At 39.1% G+C, this 18,967-nt stretch overlaps 2 protein-coding genes across 4 annotated transcripts; one reads left to right on the plus strand and one right to left on the minus strand.

The window, feature by feature from the left end:
- The first annotated feature begins 2,035 nt into the window (after positions 1 to 2,035).
- On the plus strand, positions 2,036 to 11,100 carry LOC131784231 (gastrula zinc finger protein xFG20-1). The gene is made up of 10 exons (XM_066165452.1): positions 2,036 to 2,194; positions 2,824 to 2,998; positions 4,131 to 4,402; positions 4,980 to 5,241; positions 5,443 to 6,026; positions 7,522 to 7,686; positions 8,705 to 8,936; positions 9,247 to 9,515; positions 9,612 to 9,870; positions 9,986 to 11,100. Exons 1-10 carry the CDS (start codon positions 2,168 to 2,170, stop codon positions 10,705 to 10,707), a joined length of 2,967 nt encoding a protein of 988 aa, XP_066021549.1. The 5' UTR covers positions 2,036 to 2,167; the 3' UTR covers positions 10,708 to 11,100.
- Positions 11,101 to 12,436: 1,336 nt separating this feature from the next.
- LOC131784931 (putative histone-lysine N-methyltransferase PRDM6) lies at positions 12,437 to 18,851 on the minus strand. 3 transcript variants are annotated; one of them, XM_059101791.2, is made up of 5 exons: positions 17,728 to 18,131; positions 17,315 to 17,528; positions 15,279 to 15,583; positions 14,617 to 14,875; positions 12,437 to 14,192 (listed from the first exon to the last, which is right to left on the minus strand). In XM_059101791.2, the coding sequence occupies exons 1-5, from the start codon at positions 17,728 to 17,730 to the stop codon at positions 13,363 to 13,365; spliced, it is 1,611 nt and encodes a 536-aa protein (XP_058957774.2). In that variant the 5' UTR covers positions 17,731 to 18,131; the 3' UTR covers positions 12,437 to 13,362. The 3 variants fall into 3 exon arrangements, with proteins under 3 accessions (XP_058957774.2, XP_058957768.2, XP_058957761.2); XM_059101785.2 differs by lacking the exon at positions 17,728 to 18,131 and adding an exon at positions 18,702 to 18,851 and having other exon boundaries at positions 12,438 to 14,249; XM_059101778.2 differs by having other exon boundaries at positions 12,438 to 14,249; positions 17,728 to 18,127.
- Positions 18,852 to 18,967: the final 116 nt, after the last annotated feature.

Consider the following 18,967-nt stretch of genomic DNA (forward strand, 5'->3'; position numbering starts at 1 on the left):
TCCTTTAAACCAAATGTGGAGCGATCACAGATTTTGTGTTGTGTTTGAAACTGGGTTTCTTACGACACTGGAAGAAAAAACTGATTGTTTTTTTCTTATTGACGACGCTATTCGCACAAGGCACAGAACACAATTTTAACATTTTCAATAGCGCGAAGAGACCCTTCCTAACTTAGACCAACTTAAATTCTGAGACCTTTCCGCGGAACTGAAAGCATTGAGTAATTTAATTTGCGAGAACCGTGTGTGCGTGTGTGCGTGTGTGAGTGTGTGAGTGTGACTCCTTCATTGAAACACAGTACACACCTTAACAAAATTAATGTCAATAAAATTAAGGCATGCAACTAACTCTTCCAGAAATAGAAGCGAATTCACTTTCAATACGTTTCGTACAATTTAAGAATTTCTTGCGCAATCTCTGCTGCTGCTTGGCTTCATTGCTCGAAAAATTGCATTATTTTTCGGTGACGCCGGTTGAGGTTGTTGCCAAGGAGAGTAAAGAGTCTATCCAAAGGCGTGTGAAAGTGGTTTGTAACTAAAAATCTGTACGCTGTACGTATTCTGCTGTTCAGGACACTCAGACGCACTCTGACTGATACAGCCAAGTTTTCAGTGGGAAGGAGCAGCCTTAACGAAACTTTCTCCCCATCGAACTCCCGTAGACAATGCCATCACAGTTTTTGGATAAAAAACAAAGCAAAACAAAGACGCATATGTTGTTGATGAAGTATTTTTACTTTCCGAGCATTCTTTGAATCTACTAGTAATTTAAATAACTAAATGAATGCAATTTTCGCTGTTTAAAATCTGAATATAATGCGTTTACAAAGTTTCTTTGTAAATATACATAGGCGTGTCCTTTTTTTGGTTTTAGTTTGTTTAGTTTGACCATTTGTGAAAGAAACTGTGTAGAATTATTTTTGGTAAGCGCACTAACAGCGCCGTAGTAACGGTGGAGCGGAAAAACGACGAAGGTTGGGTCCGGTCTAGAGATCAACTCGACTCAAACCTCTCTTATTTTCCGCTCTGCTGCTTCTGGACGCCTTCTCTTGTCTTATTCGATTTACTAACTGAACGCCTGGAGTAGCCTGGATTTTTGATCATTGTATCACTTTATGGTTGCTTTTTTCCTCATGGGAAAAATTTTGTTCGTATTTTTAAAAAAGAACTCCACTTTAGAAGTCCGGTGAGCGAATGGATGAGTTTACCGCTGGTTGTTTCACAATCTGTTCCTATGTAGACAGAATCTTTTAAAGAAATTGTCTTCAAAGGAGCCAACCACTCCCACTTTCTGCACCTCTTCTGTCTCAAATGCAAATCAGAGTTTGGACTAATTGTGTGTCGACCAAAAACCGCAGAAATACTTGTGGGTTGGGCTTCAACAGCTTAGCATCTGATGCCAAGTGGAAAGTCAAGTTCCGGCCCTGTGTGATAGAATCTAAAGCGAGTGCTCTAGCCCCATTAAGTTTGCAAGTTGAAACTATATTGTAAATCAGTGTTCAATCTTTCGCAGACCTAGAACACATAGCTTCTTTGCTGCGCTTTCGGTGCGCAGATTAATCTGCTCTTTTCAGCCATAACACCACGTAAGGCAGAAGGCCAACTGGAAAAAGATTCGTTCAAACACAAATAGCGTCTGCCGATAAATTTCCATTGAGCATCGTCGCTGAATTGATCCACTCACGAATATTTCAGATATGGTTGAGTGCCTCAAGAATTCTTTTGTGTTCGTGTTAAATAAATTTCCTTTGATATTTCTTTTCGAAAAAAAAAACAAACTCAATCTTTTGGAGATGTGTTTTATAAAGGTGGAAGAGATGACTTTTTATCTGAATAGAACAGATCAGATATAGGCTCAAAGACAAATACACAATTCGTCCATCAATGATACTATATTCTCTTGTCTCTGAAAACCTCAGCGAGCACGAATAATTGAAAACCAGCAACCAGAAAGATAATAATCCAATCAGATCCGTGCGGAGAACAAATCCGTGATCCACGTGGGATGGGCTTATAATTGATTCTAGAATCCGCGAGAAGGGTTCTTCTCTGTTGCTAGACATAAGGCATTAACAACAAATAAGCTCTTCCTGGTAGAGTCATTACCAGTTATCAGCTTACGGTTACGATAGCGAGAGACATTTCGATATTCGAGTACTTCGAGGAGATGAAAAGGACATATCAAAATGAGTTGGTGAGTAACTGTCTGTGAGACTGTTAAATTGTTACTCAGTAGTTCATAGTTTCTGTAGTTCTTGATAGTTCTAATTGGTCACCTGAACAAGCGGAGAAAAGAGCAATCTTACGAGAAGACTAGCGCTGACACCAGCCTTATTAAATAACAAGTAACTCTTACCAGACAAGCAATGAAGGCAACTCTCTGTCTGTTGGCGCTAAAAACAAATAAGTTAGTTGGTGCAATGGGAGGTGTTTAAATCTTTTATCCCACTTGATACACTGCCAAAGTTATAACATGTTGTGGTGAGTTTTGTCAAGATTCATATCATATCTGTGGTGACAGTAGTGGTGAAAAAAAATTTTACGGTTCTCAAGATCACTCAGATACTTGAAGCCTCTCGCAAGCTACAGAACAATCACTTAAACATAATTTACACTGTTTTACTCTACCATTAATTTATACAGTGTTACATTTACAAGTTTAACCCTTCCAATTAATATCATCTACTGAAGTAAGACGTGGTTTCTCACACGTAACAGACAAAATTCTTGATCCTTACAAACAATAACATCAAGGCAGGCAAGGTCAGTTTATTTTTATAGGCATTTAAATCACGGATCTTATTAAGGATTCGATTATTTCAGGTCGACTGCTCCTCGACTAAGAGGGCCTTTGCGGCAAGCTCTCAGTCGCAGGGAAAGCGATACATAATAACCTCTGCCGCTGTTAGGAACTGCTTGTACGAAAGAAAACAACTGGTGTTCATCGACGCAAACAAACTACTAAGACTGAATTTTGAGGGCTTTAACAAGCAATTATGTAAGTTTATTCATTCGTAAATCCGTTATTTTACAGGCTTAGTCTCTCCTAATACGTAATATTTTAGATTTACTCACGATACCGGATATAGCGTGTTCGCGAACTTTTCAAGTCAACCATAGCCTCCCTTCTGGCACACACATGATCCACGCTTATAAATGATAGAGCGGTCCTTATAAACGTTTCTTGAAAGTTCAGACTCTATCTATTTGTCTTCTTACTCAAAGAAGAGAAGTAATTCATAAAACCTGTTGCAATGCTCGAGATTTTAATTTGTCCTGGAATGATTAAACTTTTTCATTAATAACTAGGGATTGCATTCTAGATCATTTTCATTGTTTTAGGATAGTGTGTCGTTTCATTTCAAGTCGTGACCTTCGCCTTTTTTCCATTGTCTTGGAAAGCTAGAAATACCGCTTGTCATTTTTTGGAAAGCTTTAATGAACCGTGCTCTTTAAACATGGACGCTATTGTTAAAAGTTTTCTGACGGTAACTAAGAATAAGTAGAATTCCAACGCCTACTGGTATGAATTAGGCAGGTCTATTGCAACTTAAGTGACACATTTCTGAAGATACTAAGAAAGCAAAAAGCAGATGGCTAAGGAAGCCTTGTAGTCACTTTTTTACTTGCTTACAGAACTCTCTAAAATACTCAATTGGAAAGGTAATGTGTCGTTAAGTTATGCAAAAATTTAAGGCTACATCTAAATGCTAAATTTATTCTATAGCCTTGTGTACGTGCGCCGTGCTTTTTCATTCAAACCCCTTTATTACAGGAAAACTTTCGCAAGAAACCCTCACACTTAGAAAACAATCACGCTATCTGTAGAAACTTGCTAGCGTCTAGTCCACATTACTCCAAAATCTCAAGTACTCGTTTTGAGCAGTTCTTTTTAAAAAGGTAAATTGTTTTGTGCAATTGTTTTGTGCAATTGTTTTACAATTCGTCAGGAATACCCGAGGGATCCAATCTTCTCACACCTCATAAGAGTAAACACTTATGCCTTTCTTTGTTTGCTATAGACGCTTAACCGCCTGAAGAAGCGTCCAAAAAAAAATTTGAAACCCGGATCGTGAATCTTGCGCCGAAGACGTGAACGCGTGGTTAAATGAGAATACCCTTTTTTTCAGTGTGTCTTCTCTGTAAGAAAGAGTATTCAGAACCTTGTCCCTTACATGGTTTGGGCCATGCGATCGTAGACAACAAACGTCTGCAGGGGAGCAGAGCTATGAAGTCACTCCCACCGGAAGTGAGTTTGTGCAGATCAAGTATCCCTGGGACCGGGTTAGGAGTTTGTACTAGAAAACACATTCCTGCTGGCACCTGTATTGGGCCATTTGAGGGCAGGAGAATCCGACCAGAGGAGGTCAAACCGGGCATGGATACGTCGTATATGTGGGAGGTAGGAGGCTAATACCTTACCATATCTGATACGTTGGGTTCTGTAGTGATCAAACGAAAGATTGTCCTGTACAACAATTAAGAAAATTTTAAGCGTTCTGGGAGTTTGATTCTACGAGACCAAGCCCCATTGCTTAGTGAAATGATCTGCTCCATCACAGGGTACCTACCAGCGTTCTATCAGCCTCTAGTCCCTCCTTCGGTGGAATGCTTCTCCATCACAGGTTACCTATTAGCGTTTTATCAGGCTCTCTCAAGAGTTCTTTTGGGTGGAGAGGGGGGAATTAATAATAAAATTCTAGCTGTATTTGCTAATTTTTTGTTTAGTGGTCCAAATAAATCGTACAAGCCAAGGTTTATCGAACCCTTGCAGGAAACTTGTTGGTTGCATAACGTCTATATGCATATTAAAAATGTATGGGAAGACGTAATACTGATTTTGGGAAATTTGCAGCTAAGAACAGCCAAGAGAATAGAAATCTCTAGAACTTATTTAAACTAAACAGGAAATATTTTTTAAAAGGTTATAATGGACATTTTAAGCTGATGTGTTTTTTTTTTTCATTCTTTATTTTTAGATTTTTGACGGCAGCAAGTTAACTTGTTTCATTGACGGCAGTGATGAAGAGACATCAGGCTGGATGCGTTTTATCCAGTGCGCACGCTCAAAAGTTGAACAAAACCTCTATGCGTTTCAGTACAAAGGCGAAGTTTATTATCGTGCATTCAAAGACGTTGCTGTTGGTAAAGAGCTTCTTGTCTGGTATGATGAACGATATGTACAGCATTTTGGAATACCTTTTGGATATCAGAGCATGTCCTTCGTGAAAGATTTTGAAGGTAATTATGGTTGTTAATTATCCATTGCAAATGTTTAAGTAGTATTATCAATATGGTTTGCACGAGCATTTGAAATATTCTAAAGAAAAATATAACACGTCAGATGTCTTTCCAAGTAAAAATGTAAGATACCGACTTAAAAAATGATTTACCTCTGTGTCCGTATATTTGATGAGACATCTGTCTGTCATTCTTCTTCAGATGCTCGGCCAATGGTAAAAGAGCAGACAGGGGATAACAAATCTGCGCAGCAGAAACCTGTGTGTGCTCCTGCTAGTTTACTTCCCAGACAATTATCATCTGACAGCGATGTAGATGGTCAGCGATCCTCTTCTAACAGTGACGTAGAAAGTGACGTCAGTGACCCTGGAAATACATTAGTGCCCTTTCCCAAAAAATCTCCAGAAAGGGAATTTACTTCCTGGCGGTGCCAGCAGTGTCGCAAGACTTTTACTCAGCGGGTGGCCCTACAACTTCATGTCTGCCCATGCCAACCATCCAAGCCTTACCAGTGTGGCCAGTGCAGCTTAGCTTTTTGCAATTCTTCTCAGCTCCGCGCGCATGTCACGTCGCATTCTAGTGAAAAACCATTTAAATGCGGCTTCTGTTCGCGCGCTTTTGTCGGCGCGACAACACTAAACAATCATATTAAATCTCACTTCGGGCAGAAGCCTTTTGGCTGTGACAAGTGCGGAAAAACGTTTTCTCAGCCTGGACTTTTATCCAGGCACCAAAGAAATCCCCGCGAATGTAAAAGCGACGTATCCCCTCCAACTGTCAATAGCTAACCTCCGCTCACAGTTCAATTTGTCGAAGAGTGTTTGTTTTGAAATTCTTGGCCATTTAGAGGACTTCTGACAAGTTTTCATTAATTTTACACATATAGTTTGTGCCGAAAAATAAAAGTGAATAATTATTCATGTTGTTAAAATCGCAGAAAAAAAGCTAATGTATGGAGCAATAAGTAAAACAGACAAATGGAACAAATAAAGTTAGAGAACAATGCTTAGACTAGTTTTTTAATTTCATCGATAATAACGAGTTTTAATAATTTTATTTTTATTTTTTGTATCATAAAAATCATTTTATAGCAAAGGCACTCGAACGTAAATATTATTATTTTCATGATAAAGGAAGGAGGAGAGAGACTGGAGACCAAGCCTAGCTATAAAGACTGATCATGCGAGAACCTTTTCTTCAGAGGAGTTCTGGGTATTCAAATGAAGATATCTTGCTCGCAAATTATGCCTGCAGGTCTCGTAGGCGTTCTGGTCACATCTCGTCTGACTCAGTCGACTTGTTTTTTCGACTGGATTACGTTTTATGTTCTTGCAAAATATTTACGCGATACGTTTTGATGCTGTCCCTGGTATTTACCTCTATGTCGGCAACTTTGTAAAGAAAAAATTCTAGATCATTGTCTTATCTTTCGTTTACCGTAGAGTTCATTTTAATCTTCCTTTGTTTTTATGGCTCATTAGCTTGGAATTTTCTAGTGATGTTTAAAGGAAAGAACTAAAGAAAATTGACGTGGCATCCATTAGAGCAACGTAGAATTAAAAAAATCCGTTGAACGTTGGTGAAGGAAGCTATGCTCACTTGGCAGAGCGAGCACCGCTTGCACACATTTTTCAAACGGCTAGTCACAGAATTTGCGCATTGATAAATACGTGGTCTTAGTTAACCTCGCTTAGTTGTCTTTGTTCTCTTTGTCCTTTGCATTCCCCAATGAACTCTAAAATAATCTTTATTCTGCACCAGAACTAAAAGTTCAAGTTTTAAAGACCCTTCGTTGTTTGGTGCAGGGTTTGCATAGAGACAAAACAGACTGGTATCATAAAAACTCGCTCCCAAACAAGTTACGAAAATAGAATAAATTTACAGATGAACAACAGAGATAAGCTTGAAACTGTGGAAACATCAGCTTGATTTCTCCGCATGAGCAGCCAAACTGAACAGTGATCACATCAGCTCCAAATGGGGGCCATAAAACAAATTGAATATCTTGTGTAATGCTTAAACTCCTAACTGGGCTCGAATTGAGATTTTACTCTGTTTCTGCAGCCTTGCTGTAGCGTTTTCAAAATATCTTATGAAAAGTGCCTGAGGTTAACCTGAAGAGAAAATCAGAAGAAAAGTGCTTTAAAGTCTATTGTTTCTTATTTCTTATTATCTGTGGTAATTCTCCGTGAAGGTAATTGACTTTTGTCTTAAGTCAAAATATGCGAATAGTGCATAAAAAGGCGTACGTGGAAACACCGCCGTCTTTGGACAAAGTAGTTTTCTGTCCTTTTAAAGTCTAATCACACGTCCACTCTTAGTTACGCACGGGGTGAAAAGAGAGCGCTTTGCGAGTCAGAAGGCATACGATTCTATACTCCCCAAACTTACGAAGATTTAAAGATCGACGATTTAAGAGGACTGCAAATGGAAGTTGAAAACAAGGTACGTTCAATTTCTAGAGAAATCTTATTTTGGGTGACCACCTTAAGAGTGACGTTGAATGATCCATCGGAACGCAAACACCAATTCGACGAATCTTTAATAAATGGGGGGATAACGCCTTAGTTGCATGAAACATTGCATGTCTCTCATGCTTTCGATTGTTAGGACTAGTTTTTTTGCTTGTAACGATTTGTAAAATCGTTCTTGATTTCTCTCGTTTCTTCACCTTCTTGTTGTTTAAAACCTGTTACGCCTCACCGAATTGAGTTTCCTACCAACTCGTCCTGATCGACGCACGTAAGCGTCTGGAGGCGAGATTTCGACACCAATCGTTTGTAAGCAACGAAAGACAATTTTGAAATACATTTCAAGTGGTTTTCCTTCGATTTCACCCCTGAAAACTCGTGGAATTGAGTTTCTAAATCTCATTATGCAAGAACCTAAACTTTTGAAGGGGAAAAACAAAAGCTAAATACCGATGTTATTTGCATGACGTTTTTCATATATTTTCACCCTTGAAAACAATTTTCAAAGTTGCCATCCATTTTCAGTGTTCTTGTGGGTAAACAGACGGTCATGGTTTAGAATAGAAACAAACTTTCCGAAAAATCTTGCTAACAGCTTGGAACAATGATTGTAATTCATTAAACCGAAAAACCGATCTGCTTCAGTGCCTTCGGAAATGAGGTATTCGTAAATCATTACTGTCGAGTGAATGAATCACGGACGAAGTTGACATTGCTCACTAATCACTAAAGTTTAGTCAAACTTGATTAACTTCCGATTTCCGAAGGCGATCTTGAAATCAACTCCTACACAACATTGCGATTGTTAAGTGTGCAAGTTGAAGGTTTCAATTGCTTAAAATTTCGATTGAATCCCGTAGGAAAATCGACTAAGTGTTTCCTTCTTTCACTGACATTTTTTATTTGTTTTTTTTTTCAAATTTTTCTGTAATGAAATTTGAATGTTCCTGTGCTTGAATTCTAACTAACACAAACTTTTCCACATTTTACAGACGAGAAAAATGAACGAACCTTTTGGAGGAAAGAGCGTAGGCAGCGTGTATCAGCCCGTGACTAAGAAAGTGAAGCTCACGCCTCCTTCATCCAAAAGCGCACCGGTTTCAAACTTGAAACAGTTATCTTTTACTATGGCTGATGTACAGAAGTGCCTTTTCAACGTATCTACTGTCCATCCAATTCACAGCCGTGAAGCCTTAGGAAAGAAAGATGGAGCTGGTTGTTTTTGTAAGTGTTTCGTGTGGGAGTTGTTTGCGCGAAATGATGCACTTAATTCTGTGTCGATGGATTTTTTTAAAAAAAGCAAGCCAGGTGGTGTCTGTTCCTTCCATACATCATATAACAGCACCAAATTCTCGTGATATTACTCGTGTTCTTTTATTACTAAAAAAAAAGCTTTGAATAGTTATCGATAAGTGTAAGTTTTGTTATAATTTTTTTCACCGCGATTTTGCGTGCGTAGAGCTAATGCAGCTTTATCCCTTCTCTATTGTGTCATAAATCATAGCAATATTGAAATAAATTATTATTATTTTAGGGTGTGATGCAAGCGCAACAGACCCAAGCTTTAACTGCCCGCATCATAAACATGAAACCACTGCCACGAAGCAGACAAGACAATTGCCTCTCGCTTTAAGATCATTTCCGCCGGAGGTTGGCTTGTGTGTATCCAGCATTCCTGGGGAAGGATATGGAGTCTGTGCTAAGCAAAAAATTCCTATCGGGGCATGGATTGGTCCCTATGAAGGAAAGTTTGTGAAACCTGAGGAAATTTCTTCGACTTCCAACACTTCTTACATGTGGGAGGTAGGGAAGTTGAATGATCGACTCTTAGAATGAAGTATGATTTGTTTTTTTTCTTTGTGGAGATTTTTTTGTTAATTTCTCCGTTTACGTTCACAGATTTTTAAAGACGGTAAACTGGCGGGCTTTGTGGATGGTAGTGATGAAGAGTATTCCAGCTGGATGCGGTTCATCCGCTGTGCTCGTCACAAAGGGGAACAAAACCTGTTTGCCTTCCAGTACTTGGGCAAGGTCTACTATCGTTCATTCAAGACCATCCAGCCCGGACAAGAAATGCTGGTGTGGTACGATGACAAATATCCTCAGTACCTTGGCGTTCCAAGCTCAATCTTTGATTTGGGTTCTCTTACAGTCAATGGTGAGATTTTAAGTTATGTTTTAAGCATTGGCTGATAATTTCTGCGATTTGTGTGCAAAGGTTTGTTAAGTTTGAAAAACGGATAAATTGAAACGTCTTTTCATAACTTCTACAGGAAAGTCAAACAATCCAGATGCAGCAGAAATTGTGCGCTTGCCGTCCGAAACCTTGACACAAAATCAGTATCCCCCTACCCCTCCCAGCTCAGTTCCTTCTCCTGGAAGCCCACAATCACCAAACAGCCAGCCAATCAGCCCTCGCCAACACTCACCTTCCATGCCAATCGGTGGAGAGCCTATGAATGGTTTTCAGACGGAAGTGTCCTCCGCCTTCGACTTTTCCTCTGTCACTGCAGCCAACTTGTCCAATCCACTTCCATCGCCAGAAAGCGAGAGGAGCAATCCTCCCTCACCCACTTCTTATGAAAACGGGCAAAACAACGCCACTAAAATCAATCAGCCCGCGTTTAGTAGCATCACAGAACTAAGTTTGTGGAAATGCGGCCAGTGCAAAAAGTCCTTCCCTCAAAGAACCATGCTCCAAGTTCATGTGTGCAATGAAGCCCCAAAGAAGCCATACCAGTGCGGCCACTGTTCACTTAGCTTCGCCCACCCAGCTCAGCTGCGCGCTCACGCTGTCATTCACGCCAGTAAGAAACCATTCAAGTGCGGATACTGTTCACGTGCGTTCGCTGGGGCGACCACATTGAACAACCACATCAGAACACACACCGGTGAACGCCCCTTTGTTTGCGACAAGTGCGGAAAGAACTTTACGCAAGGATCACAACTTAGCAGACATCAGAGAATACCTGGAGACTGTGTGGTACGAGCGTGAAAGGAATGGAAACAATTAACCTTCATCTGATAGTTTTTAAAACTTTGAGTGTTCCTTAGGAAAGCTCATGGCTCAGATCTCAGATCTAACTGTTTGTTGTGGCAAAGTTTGTAGATTTTTTTTTTCAAAACGGAAAACACAAGTGATTCATTCGGGAAAGTGCGTGAAGACGAAACTTACGAACTAAAGCAACTTCGAGTTTTATGTCTAAAAAACGTAGAAAGTCGTAATTGTAATTACTTGTCGTAAAAATGTAAATATCCAGAGCGTTTCACTGCGTGACATAAATGTTACCACTTTTACTAGTAAGATTAAAAATTTTACATAAGGATGGACATTTTGAGAAGTCGTTGCTCGAATTAATTGACTTTTGAAAATAAAAGGCTTCATCTGACCCAAACTATTTGTGGTCATTCCATCTGAGTGTAACTGAAAAGTTGCAACAATCTTCCGACATGTAATTGCGAATCCATTGATATCCAGTTAATTCCGGAAGACACTCGTAAGATATCTGTTTCGTGCGAGATCTTACGCACAAGATGTTCAAACGCGTTTAAGAGCACTTTTTCAAGTAAAAGTTTTCTCACATTTTCAAAAGTGTCATCAGCATTTCAGCATAAGTTTCCTGAGAGTCGTGTTTCCTTATTTGCATGTTCACAGCTTTGTCTCAGCCTCACACATTGCCAAACGCAATGCCACGAAAAAAAACTTCTGCTTCTGAGTATAATTAATTGCTAAACGCAATGCCGTGAAAAAAAAATTAACGAGTTCTGGATTGAGAGAAGAAACTTATGCTTTTGAGTATAATTAAGGTATAATTGTTTTGCAATTTATGTAAGCCTTCCCAGGAACAGCCACTATTTATATAAATCTTAATTTAACAGGCACGAAAAAAAAAATTATATCTATCCGCTTTTGGCAATTGTGGTTCTACCCTCCAGCGCAGTTAAAAACATTTCGGTCGGTCGACAAACGATCTTTTGCCAAATTTTGCACTGTTAAAATGAACCATCAGACGAATTTCTTTAGTTGCGTCAGGTTTTAATTGTTTTATCTTTATTCAAAGTGTTTTGTCGTTGCCGTAAACTTGCTTTCTTCCTTGGGGGATGCATTCCAAAGATTTGATGGCCTCGCCCACGGGTTTCAATACTCTTTACCAAGAAAGCCGTTACATACCATTGATTTCAACACAACCACGTATCTGCTCTCAGTGCTACAACCAAATGGCCGAACTTTCCCTTTCTGTGTTCAGTTTAGCATCGCAAATCGAAGACATGTACACTTCAGATTGTAGGAATCGAGGAATGACAAGAAAATTTCATGTTTGCCCATTGAAATTAATAGTAATAAATTCACTACGATTCCCCAAACGGTTCACTGATCTTTCTGAATGGAGTTGATGTAAACAATGAAGGAACCCAGTGACATTGGAGTTGCTCATTTGTATGCGAGAGTTTAATGCACAACTGACTTTGTTATTAATTACAGCGTCGCATTAAAATATGAAAGGAGTAGTAATGAGCCCGGCTTTTCAAAGAGAAGTCTGGTGATAACCTTTTCTGCATAATGATCTTTCGTCGTACTTCCTACCAGACAAAACCAGGTTTAAAAGGACTAAACAATTCCTTTAATATTATACCACTGGTCGTGTGATCATCCGCGCACGGCCATCATTTCGCTGTGCGACATCAACCTGCGAAAAACGAACAAGAAAAAACTTTTTTGTTTTTGTTTTTTGTAAATTATTCCTGGGACGTGACCATGAAGTCCTTAAAGCTTGTTTTATTTATAGCATGAGAAAAGGTTGAGGAAATCGCAAGTAGCCACTCAAAACTCCATAAAACATTCTCGGATGCGCAATCTTTTTTGGTTAAATTGAAACATAACGGAAACGGAAGTGCGCCATCATCAGCCCCCGCTTCAGGTGATATTCGTCACTTTTTCCGATAACGATTTCCAACTTCCATAACTTAGTTGCCTTTGTGTAGACTATTTTGCGCGTATTTATTAAAAGTAATAACATAATAAATTAACATGTGGGGTCAAACGCGCATGACTTATGTGCTTCTGTTCGTTATAAGTGCAACTTTTCGTAACTTGTATCGTTGCTGAATTTCAAGGCAACTTTTACTCAAATGCTCACCTCTACTTTATTCATTAAAACATATCTTGAAGAAAATGTCCCTAACAGCTAAAAGGCCTTTTCATTTGTTGCTAATGTCAAAAAATTTACTTATAATAAAAGCCATTGAGGAGTGCGTTGCAAATGTAACGATGAAAAAATATGTAGTTTAATGACGTTATTGCCATCCTTGAGCAATAACACAAGAAAAGGCTTCCTCCATCTGATTTGAGAAGAACGAAGTTATTCTGGATTCTAAATGTTTGGAAAAGAAATGGATGGATCCACAATTTTTTTAAATTGCAACGAGATATCTTTTTTTACCACTGTCGCAAAAAATCTTTCTCTAGGCATGCTTTGAATCAATTCTTATCTTTTTTTTTACTACTGTCGCAAAAAATCTTTCTCTAAGCATGCTTTGAATCGATTCTTTTTTTTGCGAAATCACTTGATTAGCTTGTCAACTATAAACCGTTACATATAGTTAACAATCACAAGTTTCCTAAAAAGAGAGCCAGATTGCTAGAAATCCTCTAGTCAGGCAGGCCGTCATAGGGAACACAATCTCCGGGTATATTCTCGTGCTTGTGAAGCTGGGAGGCCTGAGTAAAGTTTTTTCCACATCTCACGCATGAAAAAGGTTTTTCACCGGTGTGCGTGCGCACGTGGTTATGAAGAGTTGTTGCGCCCGCGAATGATCGTGAACAATAACCGCACTTGAATGGTTTCTCACCCACATGAACGACAGCGTGCGTGCGCAGCTCGTTTGGATAATCAAATGTCTGAGAGCACTGTCCGCAGTGATAGGGCTTACGTGGCATGTTGGGGCATACGTGAATTTGAAGCACCGAGCGTTGGGCAAACGATTTCCCACACTGACCGCAGTTGAAAAGGTTCGCATCGGAACCATCCGAACTGTTTTCATCTTCATCAACAGACCGTAACTGCGCATGCCTCTCGCCTATTTTTGACGGCGCGATTTTTGAGCCGTTACTGTATAGACCTCCAGAAGACATGGTGTCATGATGGCTGTCGTTTTGAATCGTTTGCGCATGTCCGCTGTTTAATCCAAAAGGTTTAACTGGACCTTTATGAAGAAATCGCGCGTCCTCCGAAGAAGGAGAATTTTCAATCATTTGCACACTGTTTTGTAATGGCGCACCATCGGCTGTCCAGGAAACATGGCGGACGCGTATGTATTCTTCAGCTGATGCACGTAAACTGTCGCCTCTGATAGAGCTTTGAGTTAAGCGGCGTTTGACACCAGATTGATCACGTGACGGTAGCGTGGATCTGACTCCGGTTGTAAATTGAAGATTATCTTTCCAGGGACTGGATGAAGACTGATTTAAATGGGAGGAGCCTGGATTGGAATTATCATATGGTATTACAACTACCATTTCGGGATGTTGTCTTTCATCTATATCAAGAACAAAATAGTTTGTCTGAAAACCGCGTGGGGGGGAGGAGAGTTACTGTATTTCGACGAGTTAACAGGGTATTTTTCATTTTCAGGAAACAACTTTTCAAAATGAAAATTAGAAATATATGTCTCATCAATGCCAGTTATACGCGTTAAACCATCCGTTACTTAACTTTATAAATTGAAGTTACATTTTATTGGGACAGGAAAATCTCGGAGTAGAGGCCAGATGATGATGAAGGCGTAATACAGGACTTCACTTAAAATGGGCACAATTTCTCCACATCCAGCAAAATAATTCTTAGGAAATTATTTATGTTGGTAGCGGACTAAGAATGATTGCTATTATAGTGACTTTACTTACCAACAGGATTATTGAGGGAAATTTCATATATTTCAAGAGGGATGCCCATATATTGCGGGTACTTCTCGTCATACCAAACCAGCAGTTCACCTCCCGGAGGAATGTCCTTGAAAGCTCTGTAATAAATGTTACCACAGTACTGAAAGGCATACATGTTTTGCTCGGTTCCATTCCTTGCACATCTGATGTATCTCATCCAACTGGACTTGTTCTCGTCGCGTCCGTCAATGTAATAAAGTAACTTTCCCTCGTGAAATATCTTTTGAAAAGAGAGCGATAAGACGAATAGAATTAGCTTAAGAACTGAAAATAAGTTAGCACTTGATTTCTCGGAGGCTTAATTGGTTACACTGCCAAATATATTTTGCAGATTTGAAAATTCCTGAATTTAAATATATCTACTTATCTGCAACCCTTACCCTGTGTGTGTTCTCCGATATATATTTATGGTTATTTTTTAAATTCGTACTTCGGCAAAAAGTATAAAATAATCACTGGGAAACGCTTCAATTAAAATCAGTTGTGTGGATCGCCCTATTTCAGCCTGTGATTTAACGCAAACCTCAAAGGATAATTTACAAAATGTTTCATGAGGATGACTCTGAATTTAGATACTTATCATTCAATCTTTACATGAAAATCGTAGATAAAACCAAATCTACCTCCCACATATATGACGCATCAGACCCCAGTACCACCTCCTCAGGCCGCACCAGTTCCCCCTCGTATGGTCCAATCCACGTGCCCACTGGAATGATCTGTTTTGCGCAGACTCCATAACCTGCCCCAGGAATACTGGAAATGCACAAACCCACCTCATTTGGAAACGATTCGATCGCATTCGGCAATTTTACGATGTTATTGTTTGTGTCATTGTTGTTTTTGACTTTATTTGTCAGTCGGAATGACAGTTGAGGACCATGGAGCTGACATGGCTCAGTCCGTTCCAGATGACATCCTTTACACCCTAGGGGAGGGGAGAGTGGGTATGATACAACTTAATGTTGATATGCTTGAAAGATAGCGCGTGCGTTGTCAGCTCGATTATGTAACTGTTTTTCATTTGGAATATGGCAAAATACTTCGTTTGACAAAAGATTTTTGAAACATTGTAAAGAAAGTCATCAGTATGTTTCATCCGATTTGATTCTAACGAATCCTAAAATGGGTGTTAGCCTATTTCACTGACAAGGATAAAAAAACGACGTGAATTGAGTGGAGCTATTTATAACCTTATGTTTTTGAACTTCAAGTAACTTAACATTATATAATAAGCTCAGTTATGTACGTATTCAAATTGGTTCTCACTTATATATATATATCTCAGTAATAAATCACAGAGGACGTCAAAACGTGGTAAGAACATAAGTGACACACTCGGCTGCGCCTCGTGTGCCACTTTTTTATTACCATATTTTGACGTCATCTGTGATCTATTGAACAGACGGACGGCAACTTGGAATCTATTTGTTAAATCGACCCGATATAGAGGCAAACGAACCGCGGCACGTGTGAAGAAGTGACTATATGAAGCTATTAACCACGACACAGCTACTGCTCTAAGAAATAAGAGGAACGGTTTGATCTGCTTATGATAACAATGGCTAAACCGGCATTTATAACTCATAAAAGTTCTTTGATTCCAGATTTTAATAACTGTTGTTGCTACTTGACAGCAAAAAACAAGCGAATAACTGGGGTGCTGAAAGGCTCCTCTTGATAAAAACTTCATTTTGAGCACATTGAAGTTCTTTTTCGAGCTTTTTCGTTTCACTTTGGTAGATGCGCAAATTTCAGGTTCCATTTTAGCGTCGAACAAACCCTGCTGAATGATATAAGTTCTTTAAACTTCAAGATAATTACTAGTAATAACCCGTGAGAGGCACCCTTCGCCGTAAAGTGAAAGCCGACTTCTGGTCAAGTTGACGACGAACCTTTTTTTCGTATACAATGACATATTATGCGAGCTACAAATTTCAAACAACCAAACTGAACAGATAAATAACACCATAATCTCTGTCTAAAAATATCGGATGATGATATCTAAATTTAGCTAAACATATGCCTCATTCTTTTGTTATTTCAACACGAAAGACTGCACTTTGCTTAATACATTTTTCAATTTTTCTGAGGTACGAAAAAATTGTGCAGACCTCGAGACTTCGTTAGCATTTGCATTTTGAGCGTGTGCCCAGAATCGTTCAAGTCATCCCTCTTTCGCTTGACAGCGAAAACTCGGCCGAAAGCTTTGGTGCTTGTTAACGGTCAGTTAATTTTAAACAGCAACTGAAGGTACACAGTTTCTTTTAATTTCCTGTTGTTCAGGATCATTCGCAATTGCGGTGGATGAGTGAATTTCGCGAAAGTAATTAATAATGTGTTGGATGAATGTTTCAAAGTTGTGTTTGGTATTGTATATTTGTCCCGGCGAATTGTTCAATTCACCCCGAAAATATGAGGCAAAATGAACGCCACCTGGTTACCTTCTGAGAACACTCATGAACAACTTAAATAAATCTTTATCCACAAGTTATAACTCTACAAGAAATTTAAGCACAGTTAGTTTCTATCATAGGAAAAATTAAACTGCAAACCACAGAGTTGTTTTAACAATACCGATGTAAACCCGCGAAACCGTGGTTACGGAAATATTCGTTAAAAATAACTTTGGCAAACATTTGACAAAATGGCGACTTACAGTAGCGGATCGCTTCTTCTTTGTGTAGACCTGAACTTCTAAAATCGTCCGTGCTCACAGAAATGACTTGATTTCGCTGGTATAAACATTGATGAAGATCCTCTATGCTACAGAGGTTGACATCCGCGGCATGTGAGCGAACTCTTCTCGGCGTTCGAGATGATAATGTGTGTTCACTTGCGGATTTAGGTCTTGAAATGCCTGCGTTACTCATCTGAAATTCAAACGGCAAATCGATTTATCACAAAAGAGACGCAGGACTCAAGTGCAAGTACACTTATATAACACCTTGTCATCCATCGCTGCTCCCCGCAAAAACGATTGAAATAACCCAAGGGAATTCAGGTGAAGAAAATACTTTGATTTTACGCAATACGCGCCAAGACCAGATTAAACTAAATTAAGATTAGTACCATTTTGACAAAGATGTTAGCGAGGGTTACCACTGTGGTTGAAATCACAACAATCACCACAAAATATTTTCGAGTTGCTAAGATTCAATAAGGTTTCCAATGTGTGATTACTTTGTTTTGACTTGAACGACTTTGACGACCTTGTGACGTAATGAACTCTTACACCGTGACTATGGCCAAGAGTGACCGTTAGCGTGAATTTATTTTTAGCAAGTACCAAAGTTATTTTATGGTTAAGGTCAAATTTGGGCAGAGAAATCGTCCATAAATGCATTCTTTTGGTGTTTATCCCTGTGAATAGAGTTCCTTTTGCTCATCTTCATTGTTTTTTCTTTGCTCGATCAACTCCAGCTGCTACTTTCGACAGAAGTTTATCTAGAAGGTTATGCGTAGGCAGTTGGAAAACATTATACCATTGCAGTTATAAAGATAAATCACTTGAAGTTTGAGTGATCTTTTTGTGGTGACACGAGATCGGATCTGCTGCGCAGAAGATTTGGCGAGTCTTGTGTTCTTTAACTAATCAAGCGGAACTTGGAGATAAAATAAATGCAAATTTTGCGTGAGAACTTCCAAAACTTTGAATCCAAATGAACTACCTCAAGGAACATTTCCAATTGAGGTACATTTGATTAAACGGAGATTTTTTGAACGAATTCGATTACTTACCTGCTGAAAACACGAATTAATTATGATCAGTTTTCTGCCACTTTTTTATTATTGCTATCGATTAGTATTATTTTTAAATAATGTTGTTATGAACAAAAGTTTCTAGATCTGCTGAGAGCAATGATATTTATAACCATCTGAAACATCAACTGGCTATTACAACAAACAGACAAGCCTTAGGTAAACATTTTAGGTCTTCCAGAACACGTTATTTGGTTTCTGTGTCTATTAATATGCACCTCTCATCAGAAGTTATATAAGCAAACTTTTACATCAACAAGTCAGTTCCCAAAACATTGCCTTACCTGCGGATCGCCTAGCTGGGGTTGCGGAGGCCTAAAGTATAACCTTAAAGGTATTTAGTTCCAAGGCATATTTCAAGGAAACTGCTGCAAAAACTAGCAACAACGCCTGTTTCGTGCAAGAAACTCTTCGTTGCTTTCATGGGAGACTGATTAAGGTGTGCTCGGCTACTCATACTGGCTCAATAGAAATGTCAACATTTGATTGACATACGAGCGACGTCACTTTCACCTGCGCATTGTTCGAAAGGGTTTCGCTGCATAAATGA

Source organism: Pocillopora verrucosa, chromosome 4, assembly GCF_036669915.1.
Source record: "Pocillopora verrucosa isolate sample1 chromosome 4, ASM3666991v2, whole genome shotgun sequence".
NCBI classification, from domain to species: domain Eukaryota; kingdom Metazoa; phylum Cnidaria; class Anthozoa; order Scleractinia; family Pocilloporidae; genus Pocillopora; species Pocillopora verrucosa.

Coding starts and splice junctions, on each gene's coding strand:
- LOC131784231 (XM_066165452.1), top strand. CDS start 2,168: ATGAAAAGGACATATCAAAATGAGTTG. Junction 6,027..7,521: donor CCCCTCCAACTGTCAATAGC/TAACCTCCGCTC, acceptor TGGACAAAGTAG/TTTTCTGTCCTTTTAAAGTC. Junction 8,937..9,246: donor AGATGGAGCTGGTTGTTTTT/GTAAGTGTTTCG, acceptor TTATTATTTTAG/GGTGTGATGCAAGCGCAACA.
- LOC131784931 (XM_059101778.2), bottom strand. Junction 15,584..17,314: donor AGAAGAAGCGATCCGCTACT/GTAAGTCGCCAT, acceptor CCCCTCCCCTAG/GGTGTAAAGGATGTCATCTG. Junction 14,250..14,616: donor TTCCCTCAATAATCCTGTTG/GTAAGTAAAGTC, acceptor TTCTTGATATAG/ATGAAAGACAACATCCCGAA.